Source organism: Myotis myotis, unplaced genomic scaffold (genome assembly GCF_014108235.1).
Source record: "Myotis myotis isolate mMyoMyo1 unplaced genomic scaffold, mMyoMyo1.p scaffold_m19_p_3, whole genome shotgun sequence".
NCBI lineage: Eukaryota > Metazoa > Chordata > Mammalia > Chiroptera > Vespertilionidae > Myotis > Myotis myotis.
Window position 1 is genome coordinate 73758044 of NW_023416335.1, and position 24198 is coordinate 73782241.

At 36.3% G+C, this 24198-nt stretch overlaps 1 protein-coding gene and 1 pseudogene across 1 annotated transcript; one reads left to right on the forward strand and one right to left on the reverse strand.

Annotated features, from left to right (window-relative positions):
• Nucleotides 1-14786: 14786 nt before the first annotated feature.
• On the forward strand, nt 14787-15836 carry LOC118650448 (prothrombin-like). Its single transcript, XM_036298910.1, is given in 1 exon segment — nt 14787-15836. A coding segment is annotated over 1 exon segment (1050 nt).
• A 7470-nt stretch (nt 15837-23306) lies between these two features.
• LOC118651955 lies at nt 23307-23867 on the reverse strand (annotated as a pseudogene).
• Between the last annotated feature and the right edge of the window lie 331 nt (nt 23868-24198).

Genomic DNA, 24198 nt, shown 5'->3' on the forward strand with positions numbered 1-24198 from the left:
GTTTCCTGTCTGTTAGAAACATGGAGAAATGGTGGAACCATTTGTAATTCCTATGGATCCTTGTAATTAGATAGAAACATGGTATAAAATCTTAGGACCAGTGCTTAAGGATATTAGTATTTCTAGTCCATGCCATCTATTTTTATATAAACTATGGTGTACTATTTTTAGCTAATATTTATACACTATACATATTTTAAAAACTTATTTTACATAAATAATTTTAAAATCTTCTCTAGCTGTTATCTCTTTGTGACAAAAACTAATAGGATTATAAAATTGAATAAAATTATGCCAATATACAGACATTTTTAAAAAGTCAGTGTTTGTAATGAGTTCAGGTATCCTTTTAAATCATGTTGCTTATATGGGTCACTTTAATATTTTAAAGCATGTAATTTTTATAACGAGTAATTGGTCTTTGAAACAAATACCATTTCTATAAAACCTTTACTCTTCTTTGCTCTGTTTGAAATATTTTGGGGGGAAGCTTAAAACATAAAGAAAATTAAAGCAAATATGTACTATGGGTTTCTCTGGTTTACAAAAAATAATTAGAATATACATCAAAGCACTCATAACATTAATGGACTATTGATAGCAAGTGGAACTTATTTTTGTTTCATAATACAGTTAGTAGACACAAAAGATTTCAAGTGTGGATGTATATTTATAAGAACTTTGTTAAATAAGATGTCCTGATGGATTGTGGTACTGTTTAGGGAAAATATATTACAAATGAATATGTAATAAATCCTTTACTTACTGTGTGTATATAAAATCAAATGAAACAAGGCCAGTTTATTTACCTTCTTTATGTCTAGAAATGTGATGTTTAAAAAAAAATAGAGTGTACATTGCAAGTTTTATATGAAGTACTTGATGATGGTACATTGTAAGCATTAACCAATTGATTCATTTATCTGTTTATTCATTCACTTAACATACTTAATATGTCTTAACTATATTAACTGCATTGTCATATGATTTTCAATACAGTTAAAATTCAGAATAAAATGTGGTAAATATTAAACTTTTAATCACATGATGTTATCATTAAATACATATTACAAAGATCTAAGGAAGAAGAAACAAACAATAAAGCAAAAAGATCTGAAGGAGAATAAATGAAAGTGTTTTGATAGAGAATAATGTGTGGTGGTGGTTCAAGGTGGCCACAGATATCCATACCTAGAAGATGGTATTTAATTTGAGCTCTGGTGACTGAGAAGAGTCAGCCATTTGAAGAAAAGGAGGGAAGGGCATAAAAGAGGGTAGCATGAAACAGGAACAAAACAAGAAAAAAAAAGGGAGGGGCTTTGATGTATGGTGAGCAAGGAAGAGATTAGCACAAGAAAATCAAATTTAGTACAGATCTAGAGACCATGGAAAACAATAGGGGTTTGATCACATGGGTAATGAAAAGACACTGAATAAAAATTAAGAAGAGCTTCATATATGAATGAATGACTAAACAAACCAACCAACCACCAAGAAATCAGCCAACTTCTGTTGTAGATAAAGGATGCGTAATGTATTAAAAGGACAGAAGTAAGTTAATCAAAATATAAAGTATGGAGACCAGTTAAGCGATTATTATACAAGTCCCGTAAATGGTAGCTTGTATTAAGACGTTTAAATATACAAAAGTGAACAGATTATACTTTGAGTTATTATCTTCAGGAAATGCAAAATCTTAAAAAAAGAGAGAGAACTTTTTTTTCTAATCTGTGTAATTTAAATTTGAAAAAGGCTTCATCATATATAGGTTGGAAGTGAGTATAACTAGAAGAATATAAAAGATAATATTTTTTTTAATCTTCACCTGAGGATATTTTCCATTGTTTTGGAAAGAGCGGGTTGTAGGTTCATTCCCCAGCCCCGTCTGGGTGTATGAGGGAGGCAACAAATCAATATGACTCTCTCATATCAATGTTCCTCCATGCTGTCTCAAAGGGTAAGAGATTCTTATTTTTTAAAGCTGCACAGTATTCCAAGTACCACTGCTTTTTTAAAAATAATAATCGTTTATTGTGCAAAGTATTACATATGTCCCTTTTTTTCCTCATTGACCCCCTCCAGCTCACACCCACCCCTGACCCAGGCCTTCACTACTCTATTGTCTGTGTCCATGGGTTATGCATATATACATACAAGGTCTTTTGGTTGATTACTTTCCTACCCTCACCTTCCCTCCCAGATTCCACACTATGTTCCATGCTTCCCTTTCTCTGGACCCACACCGCTCATCAGTTTATTTTGTTGCTTAGATTCCACATATGAGTGCTATCATGTGATTCTTGTCTTTCTATGACTGAGTTACTTCACTTAGCATGATACTCTCTAGGTTCCTCCATGTTATCTCATTGTTGATTGTTCTTTTTTTAAAAAATTTTTTATTGATTTTTTACAGAGAGGAAGGGAGAGAGATAGAGAGTTAGAAACATCGATGAGAGAGAAACATCAATCAGCTGCCTCCTGCACTCCCCCCACTGGGGATGTGCCCACAACCAAGGTACATGCCCTTGACCGGAATCAAACCTGGGACCCTTCAGTCCGCAGGCCTATGCTCTATCCACTGAGCCAAACCGGTTCAGCTGTTCTTGTTTTTTGAGGTAGGCCTATAGGGCTATGAACTTCCCTCTCCGGGCTGCTTTTGCTGTGCCCCAGAGATTTTGGGTTGCTGTGTGTTCATTTTCATTGGTTTCCAGAAATTTTTTTCTTTCTTTCTTGATCTCATTGATAACCCATTCATTGTTTAATGACATGCTCTTTAGCCTCGATGTGTTTGAATGTTTTGGGGTGTTTACACTACTGTTTATTTCTAGTTTCATTCCACTGAGAAGATGCTCGATATGATTCAGTTTCTTGAACTTGTAGAGACTTGTTTTGTGTCCTATCATGTGATCTACCTTTGTGAATGATTCATGTGCACTTGAGAAGAATGTATATTCTGCAGCTTGGGGGTAAAATATTCTATAAATGTCAGTTAAATTCATTTGATCTAGTGTGTCCTTTAAAGTCTCTATTTCCTTGTCAAGTTTTTGCCTGGAAGGTCTATCCAGTGAAGTCAGCAGGGCATTAAAGTCTCCTATTATGACTGTATTGTGGTCAATATCTCCCTTAAAGTCCTCTAGAAGTTTTTTTATATATTTAGTTTCTCTTATATTGGGTACATATATGTTTTTAGGGTTATATCCTCTTATTGTATCAATCCCTTTAGAATTATGTACTAGTATGACCTTTGTTGTCTCTTGTGATGTCCTTCATTTTCAAATCTATTTTGTCAGATAATCAGTATTGCTATTCCAGCTTTTTTTTTCTTTTTCATTGCATGGGAAAGTTTTTCCATCTTTCATTCTCATCTTGTGTGTGTCTTTTGTTCTGAGGTAGGTCTTTTGTAAACTGTATATATTTGGGTCATGTTTTTGTATCCATTCAGCATCCATATGTATTTTGATTGTAGCATTTAGTCCATTTACATTTAAGGTTATTATTGATAGGTACTTATTTATTGCCTTTTGAATTCATGCCTAGGTTTCTCTCTCTATTTCTTCTTCTCAGTACAGCAGTCCCTTTAGCATTTCTTGCAATGCTGCTGACTTGGCTTTAGCCTATTTTTTTTTTTTTTTGGTCTGGAAGCTCTTTATTTCACCATCTATTTTGAATGACAGCCTTGCTGGATACAGTAATCTTGGTTTCAGATCCCTGCTTTCCATCAGCTTGAGTACATCATGTCATTCCCTTCTGACCTATAGAGTTTCGAATCAGAAATCAGGTGTCAGCCTTATTTCAGGAGCTTCTTTGTAGGTAACAGTTTGCTTTTCTCTTGCTGCCTTTAAAATTCTCTCTTTATCTCTCTTTCTGCCTCTCTGGTGCACCTGCTATTAGAATATTGTTATGTTTCATATTGCCCCACAGCTCCCTTAAGCTGTCCTCCTGTTTTTAAATGTTTTTTGTTTTGTTTTGTTTTCCTTTTTGGTTCTCAGATTGAGTGATTTTTTCAATCCTGTCTTCTAATTCATTGATTTGATCCTCAGCTTCCCCTAATCTGCTGTGTATTCCTTCTAATGTGTAATTATTTGTGCTATGTCATTTTTTATTTTGTTTTCATAGTTACTATATCTTTCTCATGCTGTTGAGCATTTTTACCATCATTATTCTGAATTCTATATCAGATAAATTTCTTACCTCCATTTCATTTATCTCTTCTTCTGGAACATTTTCTTATTCTTTCATTTGGGGGTTGTTTCTTTGTCTCCTCATTTTGGCTGCCTGTTTGGGCTTGTGACTCTGTATTAGGTAGATCTACTGTGCCTCTCAATCTCTAGTGCAGGACAGTGTGAAAAACTGTTTCTGATTAATTACATCAGACAAAGGCTCAAAGCCTCCAAAGACAGCCTCTGCCTGCAGACTGATAGGATTCTGTCTTGAATTGCCCTGAGGCAATTTTCCAAGGTGTGGCAAGAGGGTTTTTTTGTTGTTTTTTTTTTCAACAGGGTGAGGTGATTGCTTCTGCCTGGAGGCTAATGTTATTTTCAGTCTCTTAAATATCTAAATATCCATTTTTCAATAGGTAATTATCAGCCAGATATATGAGAATAGGACATGCCTTTTTCAATATCTACTGAACATGTGTTTCTAATTAAGTATGTGTACATTTTTCTAGATTTCTAAGTATATGTGGGAACTTATTATGGCTATAATTCCCCACCACCCACCATTTGCTTTTAGTAAGTTGTGTGCAAAATTTTGGTATCAGTAATTCTGAGCCAAACCCTGAGTTTACAAGTTAGTCTTTGCAATAGGATATCATCTCTGAAATAAGAATTCTTTCATTGCTAAAATAGTTTATTGGTTTCTCACTTGATTTCTTCTAAAATTACAGGCGCTATCATATGAAACATTAACCAAGCTTAACTCTTAGATGTTTGCGAAAAACATGTATTGACAACAAGAAAATTGTTTGCAAAGGGACTCTCATTTAAAATCAATTTGAGAAAATAATAATGCAATAGTGATAATCAGAACATATAGTCATTGAATTTTCTATACCTCTACATAAATTTTATGGGATTGGTAGTCAGATCAAAGTCAACTGGAGAGGATCAAGGAAGTGTCCTGTAATAATTAAGATTACAATGAAAAGAAAAATATATTCACCCTGGCCAGTGTGGCTCAGTTGGTTAGGCATCTTTTCATGCACTGAAGGGTTGCTGGCTCAATCCCCTGTGCAGGAGCAGCTGATCGATGTTCCGCTCACACATTGATGTTTCTCTCTCTCTTTCTCTCTCTTCATCTCTGTCTCTCTCTAAAAACAAATAAATTTTGTTTAAAAAAACCCAAACAACAACAAAAACTACACAATTATATTTTGCACAAAGGAAATGAAAGACATTCCAAGTATCAGAAGTAGCAAATAACAATTCAGAAGACTTCAAATTAAGGGTATGTTTCAGAAAGCTGGGAAATTCATTTGTTTTCTTAAATATTTATGTTCTTTTTCCTCCTTTTCTACAAGTAGATACATATATTTCTCTCTATTATAAGGATAAGAAAAGAGAGATGTTGCCATATTTGGTGTTGGGGTCCAACCCCAGCAGGTCCAGGGGTCCCCAAAGGTGTGGACGGAGTCGGCGAAGAATGAATGACACAGAGGCTGAGTTCAGTTGATCATCATAGCCGGGTTCTCTTGTCAGTTTCTCCAGCCAAGTTCTGTCTAGGTCCTCTTGTTAGATTCTCCAGCCAGGTTCTCTAGGTTCTCCAGGTTCTCCAGCCAGGTTCGGTTGCCAGGTTCTGTGTCCAGGTTCTCCAGCTAGGTTCTGTAGCCATCATCTCCTGCCAGGTTCTGTGTAGGATCTCCAGCCAGGTTCGGTCACCAGGTTCTAGTCAGGTTCTCTTACCATGTTCTATCCAGGTTCTGTGTCCTGTTGTCTTGTTACATCTGTATTTATACCAGTTGATTCCAATCCTATCAATCTCTATTCCAAAGGTTAGGGCGTTTCTTATCTCCATTCCAGGGAGTAAAGATTATGTAGCTTAATCGTGATTGTTCGTAGTTAAAGTGATTAACTACCCGCCTGGCACTTAGTTAAGGGGTTTTATTCCCTCCCTAACTTCAGGGGAAAATCCCTACCTGGGGAAACAACCTTTCTCCGAGAGCTGACCTTGGCCAAAACACATAGCGCCAAGAAGGTGAGCAAACATATTAACATATGCCATATACGCCAGGTCCCTTGAAACATATGCTGTGCAGATGTTTCTTCCCTGCAGTGACTGTGTCAAGCAGCAAGGATGGACTGGCTTCCAGCAATTTGGCTCAGAACATTCTTTTATTCTTCAAACAATTTGAGACAATACCTTTATTTTCACATTATTGGAATAGAATTACAGTCAGAGTTTGATGTGCAACATGTTTCACATGGTTCACCATTGCTTTTTAACAACATTCATTTTGTGATTGGATAAGATCCTGAAATCGAGGCTGAGTTTTGGGATCTCACTGAACACCTTGCTTGACCCAATTACCTTGGTTCTCCCCAGGATGGCTCAGTTGACGACTTTCATTTTCATAATATAATACATGCTACCATAAAATTAAAAACATTGTATGCATATTATAACATATTTCCCTGTGCCTATTGCCCCTGCATGAACTCTGCCAAGTAGGGCTTATTTTTATATCTGTGTGCCTAACGTTGACCTAAAGTGTCAAATCATGTCTGGCAGTGAATTATCCTTTCTCAAGAAGTAGAAACATTTATTCACTCATCTATTGAACAACCTTTGTTTTATAACTATTAATGCCAGACACTAGTTAGAAGAATAGCACAATTTGTCTTTGGCATTTAATATATAATATTTTCTCTTTCAGAAATTAGAACACCCAAGGTAAAAACTTTAGAATTTCCCTTATAAGGGTATTTGCAGGAGGGGCCTTTGGAGTAATTACGTTTAGATGAGGGCATGAAGACAACTCTACTTCGCAGAGTTCGTGATAGGCTTAGTGCCCTTATATGAATAGACCAGAGAGCTAGTTCTTTGTGTAGAGTGTAGACACAGCAAGCCAAGTTTCTCACTGGAAACTGAAGCAGCCAACCAGGTGATCTTGGACTTCCAAGCCCCAGAACTGTGGGCAATACATGCTTATTGTTTAAGCTGTCCACGTTATGGAATTCCCTTCTAGCAGTCAGACAGGTGCTGTTATCTGGCATGCTATTTGTGTACCATTGCGGTACCTTTCAACATTACAATGTGTTTATGTTAAAGTAGCTATTTAATTGCTTTACTTTTATTCCTTTGTTTAGTCTTGCAACATTAGTTTTATTGTTTTTTAATCTCTACCATAAAGAAAAGACAGTTTTACATATATCTGTAAGAATATCTAATTCTTAACATCTACAGAGTTTTAGCATCTTAATCTTATTAAGTTGATTTAAGAGAAGGTGTCTTAGAGCATAAAGTAAGTAGCAGCACATGACATTTACCTTGAGGTTTTTTGTGTTTTTTTTTTAATTTAAGGCTCAGATTTAGAAATACACCATTATAGAATATGAAATGGGGAAAAACTGATTGAAAGGCAAAAATATGTATTTTATTCAGAAAAGAAATTTTCCAAAGCCTCATTTTTTTTTTTTTACATTCTGTTATTGTGGTTGCCTAGAAACCAATACTAGGATGATGATTTAAGGCAGTGAAATTTCACGTCTCTTTTTCCCCTTAATGCAGAAAGAAGACTGCACTGAATGAATATCACTCAAAATTAACAGCATCTCATTAGAACTTTGCAACACTTCCCTCTGGGTGGCCACACAGAATGACTCTTGGTTGTCTTTAAAACTAAAGATGCACTCTTTTTAATTGGCTTGCAGAGAGTAGTCAATTTTCTGCTCCCTTCTAAGTCAAGATTGACCCTTTTCTATCCCTAAGGACCCCAGTCTCAGAAGTTTTGAACACTATAAAGCTGGGAGTTATACACTGATAGTGTCTTTCTTTACAACCACAGCCTATGTGTTGAACTGTTGTACTCGATTTTAAAAGTTTTTTTAGTAACAAAAATGATATAAGCATTATAAGATCAATGCTGTGAAAGGGTATATCATTTCATGTATTCTTTCCTATATACCTGAGTTTTTTCTTTTATTTTTATTGAATTTATTGGAGTGGCATTTGTTACTCAATTATGTAGGTTCAGGTATACAATTCTTTAATGCATCATCTGTACATTGTATTGTGTGTTCATCACCTGAAGTCAAGTCTCCTTCAGTCACCATTTATCCCCTCTTCTTCCTCCCCCACCTTTTTCCCCTCTGATAATGGGTTACTATCCAAAATTTGTAAAGAACTTGTACAACTCAACACAAAAACAAAACAAAAACAAAACAATCTAATTTAAAGAAATGGACAAGGGACCTGAACAGATACTTCTCCAAAGAGGACATACAGATGGCCAGTAGACATATAAAAAATGTTCAATGTCACTAATCATCAGAAAGATGCAAATTAAATCCACAATGAGTTAGCACCTCACACCTGTCAGAATGGCTACCATCAATAAATCAACAAACAATGAGGGTTGGCAAGGATGTGGAGAAAAAGAAACCCTCCTGAACTATTGTTGGGATGCAGATTGTTCCAGTCACTGTGGCAAACATTATGGAGTTTCATCAAAAAATAAATAAAAAATGGAACTGCCTTATGACCCAGCAATTCCACTTCTGGGAATATATTTGAAGAAGCCTGAAACGCTGTTTCAAAAGAATATATGCACCCCTATTTTCACGGCAGCATTATTTACAATAACTAAGAATTGGAAGCAACCCAAGTGTCCATCAGTAGATGAATGGCTAAAACGGTGGTACATTTACACAATGGAATACTACTTGCCATATAAAAGAAAAAAAAAATTCTTAGCTTTTGCAATAGCATGGATGGACCTGGAGAGTATTATGTTAAGTGAAAAAAGCCAGTCAGGGAAAGACAAATACTGTATGATTTCACTTATATGTGGAATCTAATGAACAAAAAGGACAAACAAACAAAATATAGCTGACTTCTTATCAAAGTAGAACTAAGGATACCTTGTTCAGAAAACTCTGAAGTCCAAATGTACTATTTGTGAAGAACTAAACACAATGACATTGATAACAATTTTATAGAGGATGCACTATTCAAATTCATGTGAAGCACACACGATCTGGCATTTAGTTCTATTGTGTTCAAGTATTTTTCTTCGCATTTTAGATCATAGCAGAGGCAAAATTAACCAGGCTTGAGCGATCCCCCCAAGGGAAAAACATTTTGTATTTGAAATGATCTGCTGGTGGTGAGGAACTAAAATGATTCAGCCCCAATTTGCTAGTTAAGAAGGTGTGTTTTAAATCAGAAGAGACTGATAAAGCCATTTGACAGGGAGAGATTAACATTAAGTCCAAACGTAAACAGCTTGGGCTCAGAGTAAGAGTGAGTGCAGGGGCAGAAAAAGCTGATTAGTAATTCAGATTTTATCTTGGCTGAAAAGGAGACTGATAGCTAGAGTCCTGGCCATCTTCACCTTTTGTTGACCATCTGTACTGTGAGTTCCCCAGCAGAGCGCCAGCACATTTGGGGACAGGAGAGCAGAAGGGCACAGCTTCTCATGTGAGAGAGGAACCAGAAGCCACGCTAGACACCATCAATTAAAATGCATTAGTCCTGTAGGAGCTGCCCATTAGAGTGTTGAGTGTGCACAGATGCTGCTGTTGCAAGCGTGACATCATTAATTGGGTATCACAAGTAGGAGGACTTCACACACTATTTAGCAAAAACATGGCACTGTTTTTGCATAAACTTTTGCCATAGCTTTAATTGCAATAGGTTTCACCAATACTGCTCAAAAGAAATATTGCCATTACCATTTGCTTTCTAATTAGGTTTAAGACACATAACAAAATAGATGAGATTACCAAGTAGAAAGGGAATAAAAGAGTACTATACTATTATAAATGCATTAGTTATGATGAATGTCTATACTTAGTCAAGAAAAATTAAAGCCCAATTTATTCTTATACATTTTCATGTTCTCTGTCATTGTTGACTGATGGCTTGTTTGAAAGGCTTTAAAATAAATAAAACAGGACTTTAATCTGCATCTCAATTGCAGCAGTATATTTTCAGTAGTATGTAACTTGTGTTAAAGGAATTTTGTTTTCATTTAAGGAACTGCTGCTCCCTTTTTTCATTCTTAGTAGCTCCCTCTCACTTTCTCTCTTTCTCCCTATAATATACTATTCTTTTCACAAAATACAGAGGCAAAACAATAAAATGATTCTAATTAATACGGAATCCATGGAAAGTAGACTGGGCTATCCAGAATAAATAAGTCCCCTGTGTACTAGTGTCACTTTGCTAACTGAGAAGCATCATAACATACATGTATATGTAAACATATGGGTAAATGCATTTTAAGTTTAGAATTATCAAATTATTGGGCCATTTGTAACATTTCTACAATATTTTCTTTTTTCTTCCTTCTGTCTTGATGTCTCAGGAAAAAGGTGGAGTCCTTCCCCCACCCTTAAACTAGGACTCTATAAAATACCAATCTGGCAACCCCAAGCAACAACATGTCACTGCACACCTCTCAAGGGAATGGGGCAAGCAGCAAGTAGACTAATAGGAAAGGCAGATTAAACAATTCATTCAGGCACCCCTGATGCTTCCTCCCTGTTCCACACACATCTTTGAAAAAGCTCTGTACATTACCCTCATTAGAACCGTCTGTGCAAGCCCCTCTCCCTCCCAGGAAGAGCATCACAGTAAGGAAACAGGAATCAATGGTGAAAGCTTCCAGAGGACAATCAGGCAGCCCCAGGACAGTGAGGAGGCAAGGAAAACAGCAGCTTGGGAAGCTTGACAAGCTCGAGTCAGACGCAGCTTCAGGACTCCTGTTGCTTGGCGTCAGCATCCTGAAATAAGAACATTGTTCTTAGGGGATGGCCAGGCCCTGCTGTCATCATTTAGGATGCATAAAACTGCACAAGGTAGAGACCCAGAGTGATTTAGAGAGTACATTTCATGTAGAAATAAGAACCAGACCTTTGGGAAAACTGAAATAAATAAAATAAAATAAAATAAAATAAAATAAAATAAAATAAAATAAAATAAAATAAAATAAAATAAAATAAAACCTCAGAACCTGCAAGTGTATGGCATGTAGATGTAAGTGTGTGTCTATACCTCTGTATTGGGAACCATTGGTGAGATGTGTGTAATCCATAATCTAGCAGCCTTGCACAGAGCTACCTACCTACAAGCCCAGGAAAAAAAAAAGTAGAATATGTAGTCAAGAGGTAAATATGTTTGCTCATTTCATTTTTGTTATCTATCATGTTCCTAAAGAAAATAACATTAGTCTTTAAAATATTAATTTAAATTCTATGTATTTGGAGTTTATTTGCAGAAATTAAGATATTAAGCTTTATTACTTTTCTAATATATGTGTAATATATGACTATGTGTAATATATATATATATATATATATATATATATATATATATATATATATATATATATATCTTCAAAAATACTCCAAGTATATTCTAGTAATTAGAGGTCCAATAAATACTATCAGAGATGATGTTTCAGGGTTTCTTATTGCAATTTATGAGTACAAAATAGAAACTGAACTTGCAACCTAATTTCTTTGAATACAAACATCATATCATTTCATTGGCTTGGTATTTGCATAAGATGATTACTCCTCTCACCAGTTGAAAGGACTACCAGCACCAAAGAAACAATTAAAAGTATTTCTGATCCTATGAGGCACAGGCTAGTAAAACTACTCCCTCTCGGGAGAAAAGTGCATGTCCATATGAGGTAAATTATCTCTCCAAGGGAGCCAAATGATGATAATGATTTTCAGAGGCCAAGTAATAATTCAGAGACGAGTACAATTTTTCCATGGCAAGTATGAGTTTAGAGTATTTATAGATTCCCTTAAGCCTTTCACATTAGATATATAGCAAATGGCCTAATAATCTGATATTTCTAAACCTAAATGTATTTACCCAGTGAGTAGCTGGTTATTAGAGATCATAGCAATATTTATGACATGAGTTTGCTGGCTTTGTAAGTGTGCACCACACAGAGGCTTGCTAACATCATTTAAAACATTAAAACATAGTATATTATGATATAAACTACTCAATATATATTACAATATATACTCAATATAAACTACTCAATATATAAACTACACACACACACACACACACACACACACAGAGATAATTGAATAATTATGTGCATGTTGCAAACATCTATTCTCTCTTGAGGGCACAGCTAAAATGTTCACTATCATTCAGTCAGAAATGTTTCCATCTGTCATAAAATATTTTTCTTTGTTTTCTATCACTATAATGGATGCTGAGGTGATAATAGAGGTATAATTATTTCCAGTGTTTTCTTTGGCTTATTATATAAGGGTATTTATTATTAGATCAATCTCATTTGCAAGCTTAAATTTACAGATCTCTATAGGATTGATGAGCAATTATGCCTATGGGCAGTGTGTACTTCAAAAGTTGGCAAGCACCAAGTTTTCTCTGCTAGGATATGTAGTTCTGGTGCAGTCAGTGAAAAAGAAAACATAGCTGAATCTTCAACAAAACTTAAGACACAGTCTTCTTTCAAAATTACACTTTGATTGAAGTGCAAAAGTTCAAAGCCAAAACAGCTAAACATGTGAGAGAAAATAGTCCACCTTCTCAAGTAATGAAAAATATATAAATTAATCACATACTGTACTAGTATGTTCTTCTAGTTTGATTTTCACTTTTTATAAAAGCAAAAAGAAATTGTAAATATATTTCAAGGTGACTTGAGAAACTATTGCAAACTCATTTCAGGCACGAGTTTTACATGTAAAATGGAAGAGAACAAAGGGAAGTAGATTTAAATAAGTAGTAACCAGCAAAAGTGTAATTTTGATGCTTTAACTATTGAAATGGCATAACATCAGTATGAGTTATATAGAGTCTTTATTACTAATTAATTTATAATCAATTAATTTCTTCCTTTCTAATTAACTCACTCATTATCCACTTTTGAAGGTCCTTTGTATAGTGGGATGAAAATCTAGAAAAGTTATTTTCTATACCAGCCAAACATTTAAAATCATATAGCAGAAATTAATAAATTCTAGAATATTGAAAATATTCTAAATTTTTTTCTTAAAGTTTCTCAGAAGAACTTTTCTTTTGCTAGTTTTTTCCTGGTTTTACTCTGATATGTTTCCACTATTTGGGGGGATATAAACTCACCTTCATTTTATATTCATTGTATTTTCTCATTCTCTCCAAATAACATTCTCTTGTGATTCAAAAAAAAAAAAAAATCTTTAAATAGACTATTCAGTCTAATCATTCAAAATGTTCTTGAAATTACTTGTTTCTTGATAAAATGACACAAAATGATTATCCAGAAGAATAAACTTGTAGTAATCACCAGAAAAAAAGCCTGTAAAAGTCATGAAATTAATCTCTGCTGATTTTCATAGCCAGATGTTATGGGGACTTTTCTTCCTGCACTGGGTTGGGGGGGCTTGTGTGAGGCTGGGACCCCTCACTCCTCAGGGGGAATTCTGCAGCTAAAGATATCCCTCCCAACTTTTATCTACCACACGTGAGCCCATCCTGTATTTACTCTGTCATCTTGATCAGGAAGCACCTGGTTACTATTCTAACTTCTCTTGTCAGACCTTACTGCTGTCAAAAGGATTTTTTTATGCTTTTTTTTAACCTGGAAATTTATTCTTCTGGATATTCAAATATCTCATTTGACTATGTCCTTTAATTATTTGTTGAATATCACCTTTTTTCAGTGAGGTCTTCCCTGGCAAATCTAAAATTGTAAGACATCACTTTTGTTGTTGTTGTTAATCCTTACCTGAGGATATAAGAGAGAGTGGAAGGGAGGGAGCGAGGCAGAGAGAGAAAGAAACATCCATGTGAGAGAGACACATCCATTTGTTGCCTCGGCAGACTCCCCCCCCCCCCCCATCCCCAACTGGGCTGGGGATCGATGGAGCCTGCAACTTAGGTACATGCTCTTGCCTGGAATCAAACCCCAAACCTTGACCCTTCAGTCTGGGGCCAACACTCTAACCACTGAGCAAAAACTGCTAGGGTTAAGACATCACCCATTTTTTAACAGTTGGGAATTGTAACCCACCACACCATTATTTTGACAATGTTTCTGTAAATGTTGACTCTGACTATATGTAGCTTGTAAATTAGTAGCATGTTTGTATCAGAATACTAGGAATTAACTTCAGAAGATGCAGACTCTGACCTTCAGTCATTCCAGTTCTGCGAAATTTGCTAACCTTCAACCAAAGAAACAAGATGATGTAAAACCAGTAGACCAAGACACGGGTGACACACACCAGACCATAACTTGACCAGTTTTGAGATCCTTATTGAAATGGACTCTACTGGTTTCCACTTAGAAAACTTTTCAACCCCATCTCTGTGATCTTTTTGTTCTGCTCTTCCTCTCTCTCCTTATAAAAACCTCTACCTGCACTGAGATGTGGAGATGGGTTTTGGACAAGAGTTCCCCATCTTCTCAGGGGGCCAACACTTGAATAAACCTCTTTTGTTTCTCACAAGCTTCTTTCTCATGAGTTTGAGTTTCATGGTGGTAAACAGCTGAACCTTGGTTTCAGTTATAAATCGAAAACTCTTATTTAAGTCTGCTGTTGTTTTTCCTCTTCAAATCCCCATATCTAATAAACGTATATATGTATGGGGGTGAGGAGTGGCCAGGTCCTGTCCCAGCCGGTGCCTGGGTCTCTGCAGAGGAGCCAGTGGACGAGGTGACAGTCGATGGGCAGAGCCAGGACCCAGACGCGGCCATCGAGGGATGGACCACCGTGGAGTTCCAGCCCTTCTTCAATGAGAAGACCTTCGGGTCTGGGGAGGCAGATTGTGGGCTGCGGCCTCTGTTTGAGAAGAAGTCGCTGGAGGACAAGATGGAGCAGGAGCTGCTGGAGTCCTACATGGACGGGAGCATCGTGGAGGGCTGGGACGCAGAGATAAGCCTGGCGCCCTGGCAGGTGATGCTTTTCCAGAAGAGTCCCCGGGAGCTGCTGTGCGGAGCCAGCCTCATCAGTGACCTCTGGGTCCTCACTGCTGCCCACTGTCTCCTGTACCCGCCTTGGGACAAGGACTTCACTGCAAATGACCTTCTGGTGCGCACTGGCAAGCATTCCCGCGCCAGGTATGAGCGAGACATGGAAAAGATCTCCATGCTGGAGAAGATCTCCATCCACCCCAGGTACACCTGGAGGGACATCCTGGACTGCGACATCGCCCCGCTGAAGCTCAAGAGGCCCATCACCTTCAGCAGCTACACCCAATCCGTGTGCCTGCCCGGCAAGCAGACGGCAGCCAGGTTGCTCCAGGCGGGATACAAAGGGTGGGTGACAGGCTGGGGCAACCTGGAGGAGGCGTGGATAGCCAGTCATGCCGAGGTGCAGCCCCGCGTCCTGCAGGTGGTGAACCTGCTCATCGTGGAGCGGCCGGTCTGCAAGGCCTCCACCCGCAGCCGCATCACCGACAATATGTTCTGTGTTGGTTACAAGCCCGATGAAGGGAAATGAGGGGATTCCTGTGAAGGTGACAGTGGGGGACCCTTTGTCCTGAAGAGCCCCTATAACAACCGCTGGTATCAAATGGGCATCGTCTGGTGGGGTGAAGGCTGTGACAGGAATGGGAAGTATGGCTTCTACGCACATGTGTTCCGCCTGAAGAAGTGGATACAGAAGGTCATTGATCGGTCTGAAAGTTAGAGGACCATCCACATTCTAGGCTCCTCACTGTAAGATCACAGAAACCAATCCAGAGGAAGAATTATTTTTGTGGTTTGTTCCTAAAACTTTAGTTCTCAATAAAAGTGACTCTATGAGCCTAAAAACAAACAAGCAAAACCAAAAAATAACAAACAAAAAAACCCACAAAAACAAAAACAACAAAAAAACGTGTATATGTATGTATGTATTACTGTCTCTTATTTCTTTTAAATATCTGTTCCAACTTCCATAATATAAAATAAGATATATAAAAGTGAAATAATTTTTGTCTCTGGACCTTTTATTGTTGAAGTGAATGTCAATTCCTCTATAAATACATTATTTTGTTGTTGTTTATTAGATATAAAGAAGCAAATCTCTAATAGTGGACTTTTAAGTAGTGAGGAGACAAATTTGAGGGAAGTTGTACCAGGTTAGTGCTACATAAAACTCTACATAAATCTGTAGATTTAACTATAGTTACAGGCATGGAAGTTAGATAAGGTATCTTATGTCTTTGTTCTCTAGGAAATGTGAGCTGCCACATTGGAAAAAAATATATATAATTTTATAAATTTCATATTAGGCTCGCAAAAGTATAAGAGAGATTGTCATAAATTTAAATATCTAACATATCTATTCAGTCAATTAATAGCTTTTATGTATCATTTTTAACTATGCAGATGTCCAAAGATGCTGGAAGTATACCTCTGAAAGTCCAGCAAGTCTATTTAAAAAAAAAAAAAAAAGGTCTAATATATAAAAATTATGCCACCTAAATTTGCAATAACTAAAGATTGTTTCAACTATTTTATCTTCAACACTTGTTTAAAAAATTATTTGTGTTTTTTAAAATATGTTTTTATTGATTTTTAGAGAGAGAAGAAAGTACAGAGATAGAGAGATAGAAGCATTGATGAGAGAGAAACATCAGCAATTGGCTGCCTCCTGTAGGCCCCCTACTAGGGATTGAACCCATAACCCAGGCATATGCCCTGACCAGCCTGGACTGGTGACCTCTTAGTTCTTGGGTCAATACTCAACTACTGAGCCATACCGGCCAGGCTATTTGTATGTTTTAACTAAATTCTTACGTTATTTATTATAATGTTTCAAATGACAACTCATTCATTGAAAAGAATCAACTGTTTTGAATTTGTAACTCATGATATTTAATCATCTCTTTAATTAATTTTGATTTTATTAACCCCCCGTTCTTTCAAATAAATGTCTGAAATCCCATTTCAAATAAGCTTCCTGATGATAATGTATTTGTCAAGTAATTTCAGACAATTTGTAAAATTTATATACAGATGCCCCTTTTACACACTCATAGGAGTTTATTAATTCTATAAACATAATAGCTGGGTTTAGACAATGTGAGAAAACTGGTTTATTTTTAGCCAACACAATGAGTTAATTAAATGATCCCATAGCTGATGCAATTGATTGACTGACAGTAGAACATAACTGATTGAAAATAATGAACAGAGAGGTTGGGGCCAAAATAAATATAGTGATGTATGTGTGTAGGGTGTGCATGCATGTGTATAGCCTGCATAGATACAATTCTGCAAAGACTTACATGAAAAGTGATATGTATCTGTGTTGATTTATCTCAAGATCCCTCCCTATGATTAGTCATATATTCTCTCAGTGATTCATGGTATTACACTTGATTGATATTTGTTTCCTCAGCTATTTTTCAGAAGTGTTTTACACTAACATAAAGTGGATTGTCACCTCTCAGATGAGATTTGAATATCGCCTCACCTGTTCCTGGCTGGAAACACTACTTAAAATCCCACTATCAGTGATTCATTATTTGAATTAATGTTTTTGCCTCCTTGAAATAAGCACATCCCTTGAGGAAGAGAAACATTATGCAGTCTTTGGCTATTAATAAAATGAGTAAAAACATCTTGTATTTCTGTATAATATTTCAATTTAGCAAAGGTCGTTTTATCAATATTCTGAACTTGTGGCAAGTAGCAATGGAAAACAGTATTTGTAGTTTTTGTAAGAGAGAGACTAGAAAGTCACACAACTGGGTCACTCTCTGTGAAAAATCGACTTCATCATGAATGGCACATGGAACTAAAATGCTTAGAGTACTCAAAGGCATGTTTAAGGGGGCAGAGGGTCAGGGATGGTGGGTGGCACTCAGGTGTACAATATAGCCAGCTAGGAAGGCAGGTTACAGAGGTGGAAGAGAGAATACCAAAAGCCACTGTGGTACATTTCATTATTGAATCTGGTGCTATCTCTACATGACTGCATACTGTGACACTTATGGAAGTAATAAACATAATTATTAATATTATTTATGTACTGCTACTCTCTCAGAAACTGGTAGATTAGCAAATGTCTCCTAGCTGGAAAACATCACCATAAGAAAAGCTAATTAAAATTTGGGATTTTTATTTGGCTTGAAACCTTCACAGATGTCAATCTTTCTTAATTAAGAATACAGTGGGGGGAAAAAAAAAACACACATCCATGTTATTCTAAGCCATTTTGTGCACTGTGAAATTGCTTTTTCTTCTCAAGAAAATGTGAAGTCATTTCTTTTACTTAACACACATTCCAGACCTTTTAAATAGAATTTTCCTTGAAGAGCTGAAAAATTGACAAAGGATTTTCTGGAAGTATTTTTACTTTTGTAAACAAGCAAATAAGCAAAAAGGCAAATTTGTATATGTAAGTATTAGTGTGAGGAAAAATTAAATATGTATAAATATAAATTTAGTATGCATATACATATAAATAGTTTCTATATAAACATATTTAATATATGCAAGTTATGTGTGTATTATTTTTCTCATTGAAATAGTCTTTATTATTGCTATTTTTCAAAGGAGCTCAGATTACTTTATGCACATCGAATTAATCCTTGGTATTTCTTCAAGGTAGTAAGTACTAAAACATCATAAGTTCTATTTTTTATATTAAGGAACAAGAGAATCAAATAAATAACAACAGAATAAACTCCTTTTGTCACTCAAAATGTGCATTTTTATATAACAGCATACAAAGTTCACAAAAAATATGTGATAGATATTTTCATTGCATGTGTGTGTGTGCATGTACATAGTTTGACTGACTTTTCATACTCCAACCTGTCCACATTGTCAAGTATAAATTGTCCTAGCTCTTTCAAATTATTGACTATTAGAGATAAAATCTTTATTTTAGTGTTTCCTCTTTTATTTTCTATTATTTATGCAACCATCTCTTGGAATGTTATTTAGAGCCAGAGTCTTGTTCTTTGCTTTTCATCAATTGTTCTGTACCAAGGGGAAAATGTCAAATTGACTAGTAAGGAATTGTCAGTGGGCAATGAGAACTTACAGCATTTACCTGGAGGCTTGCAAAAGTGGTTTTCAATCCAATAAGATCATGGTTGTGGATAGACGCAAACAGCAACTTAGAATTAAAGCTAGCGCTCTTAGAAAATATAGTCTTAGGCCAGAATTCTTGTAGAAGTTAAGAGAACTCCTCTGAGCTTGGCCTTCCCCCACAGCCTGCATTAGAAGTTGTTGACTTCTCCCTAGCAGGTGTTACCTGAAAATGTGGCATTCTAACACCCTACAATCCCATTGGAGAGAAGAAAATAACAATCTGGAACATTAGTGAAAAGTACATAAATTTGGTAATGACACAGAAATTGGAATTGTTTCCATACTACAAGTGAATACATTTATTACATAATCTAGACCTTAGTATTCTTACCTGAAAAACTGGGATGAAAATATCTACTTCATATGATCAGTATGCAAATTTAATGCCATAATTCACATGAAACACATAATACATAACAGGTTCTAAATAAATGTTATTTTTCTCCCTGATTTCACCAAAGATCAAAAGAAAAACCAGTTTTTCATGAGGTGAATTGGATACTGTAGTATCCAATGTGGACAGTGTGGACTGGGGCATATGGTCAAGCTACAGGAGGATACAATATGAGAATCGTGATAAGTAAAAGTATGAGAATGGAGAAGTCACTTCAACTCCCTCAGCCACAATTCTGGGGTTGCACTAAAGATTTCTTTTACCACCTGTCAATGAGTCTGAAATTTGTGAAGATGGACGGGTAGAAGAGAAGAAGAAAATTACATTTGTTAAACTCCTACCAGGTGTGAAGCAAGATGTAATCTGCTTTCTTCACAATAATAATGGATATATTTATATTTCAAATATACACAATGACTTGTGAAGTCATATGTCTGGAAAGTGTGGAGGCTGAGATTATAACCTGTGCCCTAAGAGCATGCAGCAGAATCATTGGACATTTTTTTTTTTTTAATCCTCACCCAAGGAGAGAGACAGACAGAGAGAGAGAGGCAAAGAGAAACATCGATGTGAGAGAGAAACAGATCAGCTGCCTCTCATAAGTGTCCTGATGGGAAGTCAAACCCGCAACCTTTATGGTGTATGGGATGATGCTCCAACCAAGTTAGCCACCCAGACAGGACTCATCAGTGATGTTTTTAAAAAATGTATATTCTAAGGCTCTATTCACAATGGTTGCTTTTTCAACTACAGAGGTGGGGAGAATAATTTTTTAAATTAATTTAAAAGATGTTTCCTTCTGATTCTGATGTTTCACTATTTCTTCGAGACACATAAACAAATATAACTAATGAAGCAAATTAGGAACACTGGGTGGTGATTTGGAAGGTGGGAATGACTAATTTGGCTTGGTCCTGAGTTGATGGCTCAGAAGTGGCAGAAAATAGAGGAACATAAAAATATATTAATTTGAGTATTCAATGTATTTTATATGCATAATCATGATCACCACTCAATTCCTACATAGGTTATAAGATCAACAACCAACAATTTAGAAGAAACTGCAAAACTCAATTTTGATTTTTATCAATGATGACTTTAGTTATGTCATATAAAATTAAAACTAAAAAAAGTCTTTAAAAATTTCAGATGTCAATTTAGAAAGCTATACAACATTACTGTCATGATAATTTGTTTTTTATTTTAACTATAAGATCAAAAAACTCTGATCAATCAACATTTGTTTATTCAATTAACATAATTTAGAAGTCAGGAAGGTAAATGTAAATTTTCCTATGGATATATATATATTTGACTAAAATTAGAGATTAAGAAGGTGACAAGTTAGTTTCATCCTTTGTGAAAACTTGAAATATTTTTTTAATTAAATCTTTATCATTGAAAGTATTACATATGCCCCCCCCCCCCACTGACCCCTTCTAGCCCAACCTCAGCCCCGCCCCAGGCCTTCACCCTATTGTCTGTGTCCATGGGTTATGCATATGTGCATACAAGTTCTTTGGTTGATCTCTTCCCGCCCTCCCTCACCTTTCCTCTGAGACGTTGCCATCTTTTCAATGCTTCTATATCTCTGGATCTATTTTTTTCCTCAATTTTATTTTCTTCATTAGATTCCACATATGAGTGAGATCATATGATACTTGTCTTTCTCTGACTGGCTTATTTTGCTAAGCATAATACTCTCCAGGTCCCTCCATGATGTCTCACAGGGTAAGAGACCCTTCTTTTTTATGGCTGCATAGTATTCCATGTTATAAACATACCACATCTTTTTTATCCACTCATCTACCGATGAGCACTTGGGCTTGAATTAATTGTTCATGACTATGGAAGACTGTTAAAGAAGGATTCTGGGATACCTTTGCCAAGCTGAGTGCAGTAATTGCTTAGTAAAGTCTATTACAGCTAATGTAGAGATGGTGGTTTTGTTTTGCTTAAAACCTGTTCCATGTAAACATCAATGATGAGAGAGAATCATTGATCTGTTGTCTCCTGCACACCTTCCTGCCCCCTCCCAACTGGGGATAGAGCCTGCAACCTGGGCATATGCCCTGACTGAGAATCAAAGGTGGCATTCAGCCACTGAGCCATGCTGAACAGGCAAATTTACTTTTATACATGCAAAAAAAGTTTTTCCTGTTAAATAATACAGTGATAAAAGAGATATACTATCTCCTGTCTTTCATTTTCTGGATGACTAAACGTTAGTTTATATGACTTTGCCAATACCACACATAATAATGATAAAATCAAAAAAAGATCTTGTTCAGGTCTGATAATTTATAATTATGAGAAAAACAACAAACAACATAATAGAGTTTGATACTTATACCAAGGCCAAGAAATGATGAAGATAATGATGATGATTACTATCTGCCAGTAACTATGCTAACATGCAAACGCTTTTATTTAATAATCACAGGAACTCATTAAGTTATTTACAATTATGATAATTTTTCAGATGATGAAACAGACTTTGAAAGTTTAAGTTAGTTGCCTAAGGTTCACATCATATTCAGATATTTTCACATTTGAAAGCAGAGCCTGGCTCCCAAATCTCTTATTTATGTAGACTTCTACTTAGATCAAAGAATCCAGTGTTCAAAAGTCTGAAATAACATTTAGAAAAAATATTGCAGAGATTTAGACAGGATGTGGGTATATAGCTTTATTCTGGCATATTGTAATTCTGGGATTACAAGAAAGTTAGTCAACTTCTCAAGCCCTCTGACTCTCTATCTATTAAAAGAGGTGCTATAATGTCCCATTTCATGAGGCTATTATAAAATTTCAGAAAATAAAGGTATGTAAATTACATAAAATAAAGGTATCAAAATACTTCATATATATATATATATATATATATATATATATATATATATATATATATATATATATATATCAAGTGACCAGAATGCTGGAATGACCAGAATGACCCATTGCTATGACGTGCACTGCGGTGGCCAACCAGCCCAATTGGGGCCCTGATATATCCCCCCCAGCTGCCCATGGCCCCTCCCCTTGGCTGGCCCTGCCCCCAATCACCAACTTGGGGCAGGGCCAGCTGGCCAACCTCCTGCATCCCCTCCCCCCTGCCAGCCCAGCCTGATCGGCCCCCATTGGGGCAGGCTGACTGAACCCCACCTGCGCACAAATTCATGTACTGGGCCTCTAGTGTTTAATAAGCATTGACAGAAGTAAAACCTACTATTAGCATTATTGTATAACAAAATAGTATAACTTAATTGGCACACCCCAAGGAGCCTGTTATATTGCACAGGGGCAGCTAGCAGTGACCACAATTCCCCCCCCCCTTTTTTTTAACCCTTAATGGCTTTAATTTACAAGTATAAAGACCTACAAAACAGGCCTTTAGTTTCCTGATCTTCGATTTCAAGACTTTTTTAAAGTGTACATGGTTAAAAATTTCTGAGAATTTTGATGGAAAGCTTCAAATTATTTAAATGTCAGTTATCTAATTTTTCTAAAATAAAAATAACAGCATTTGTTACTGTGCTAATGGTTGACATATTTATCCTGACTATTGTTTTATATTTGGTTGATCAAATCACAACTTTTCAAAATGCAGTCCTGAGTAATCTATTAACAGATCTATTCAAAATAATCATATATTAAAAATTAAAAGATGATAGATTTTTTAACAGTAATTTAAAGTTTATTCCAGCTATAATGCAGGTTATTCTGACTTTAAGATAGTATCACATGGTATACTTCTGAGTCCATTCCTGAGATATTCCGTTGTACTTATCTCTGTCTGTTTTATAGATCCGTGCAATCTCTGGCACTAGGGGTCATCTGGGTTTGGATCACACAGCAGTGAACAAATGGACAAAAGAACTTTAGAAATAGTTAATGCGGGAGTCCACTGTGATTTTAGAATATCGAGACAAATGCTGCCATTACTGTTAATATTTGGATGATAAATCCTTGTTGTAAATGCAACCTTAGGTGGTTTGAAGGGGTAATCTGTAGGAAAATGAATTGTCAAAAAGAATACACCACCTTGATATGGGCTGTCATTAGGTCCCATAATTGTGGCTTGTCAATGAAACATATCACCCCCAACTGGGCCTGCAGAACACTGTGCTGGAGGGTCACGGGCCAAATCACTAAGTTCCTTATTCATCCGTTTCAGCGCCATAGTCTGTGCTTTGCATCTGGCTCCTCACTATCTCAATGTGTGCTTGGAGGTCCGGCCGAAACTCTTGATGACCCTGGCGGCAGGCAAAGCTGGTCTCTTCGTCTCACACCGGCTCTGCCAGACACAGGCTCTTGGTCTAGAGGCTGTTCTCGCGATAACCTGGTGGCTGCTTTCCCGGAGCTCAAGATGATATTATTAATAATGACCCTTCCCTTAAAGATGTGGCATAGCCATGTATTCCTGGCATGCAGAGTCAAATATTTCCTTGTCATTCCTTGGTGATTTCAAATTCTTGGGTCTACTTGTGACTATTTGTGACTGAGCTCTCTTCTGAAGTCTTTGCTGTGAAATGACACTCCATTTCTGCCTGGTAACCATTTTAGT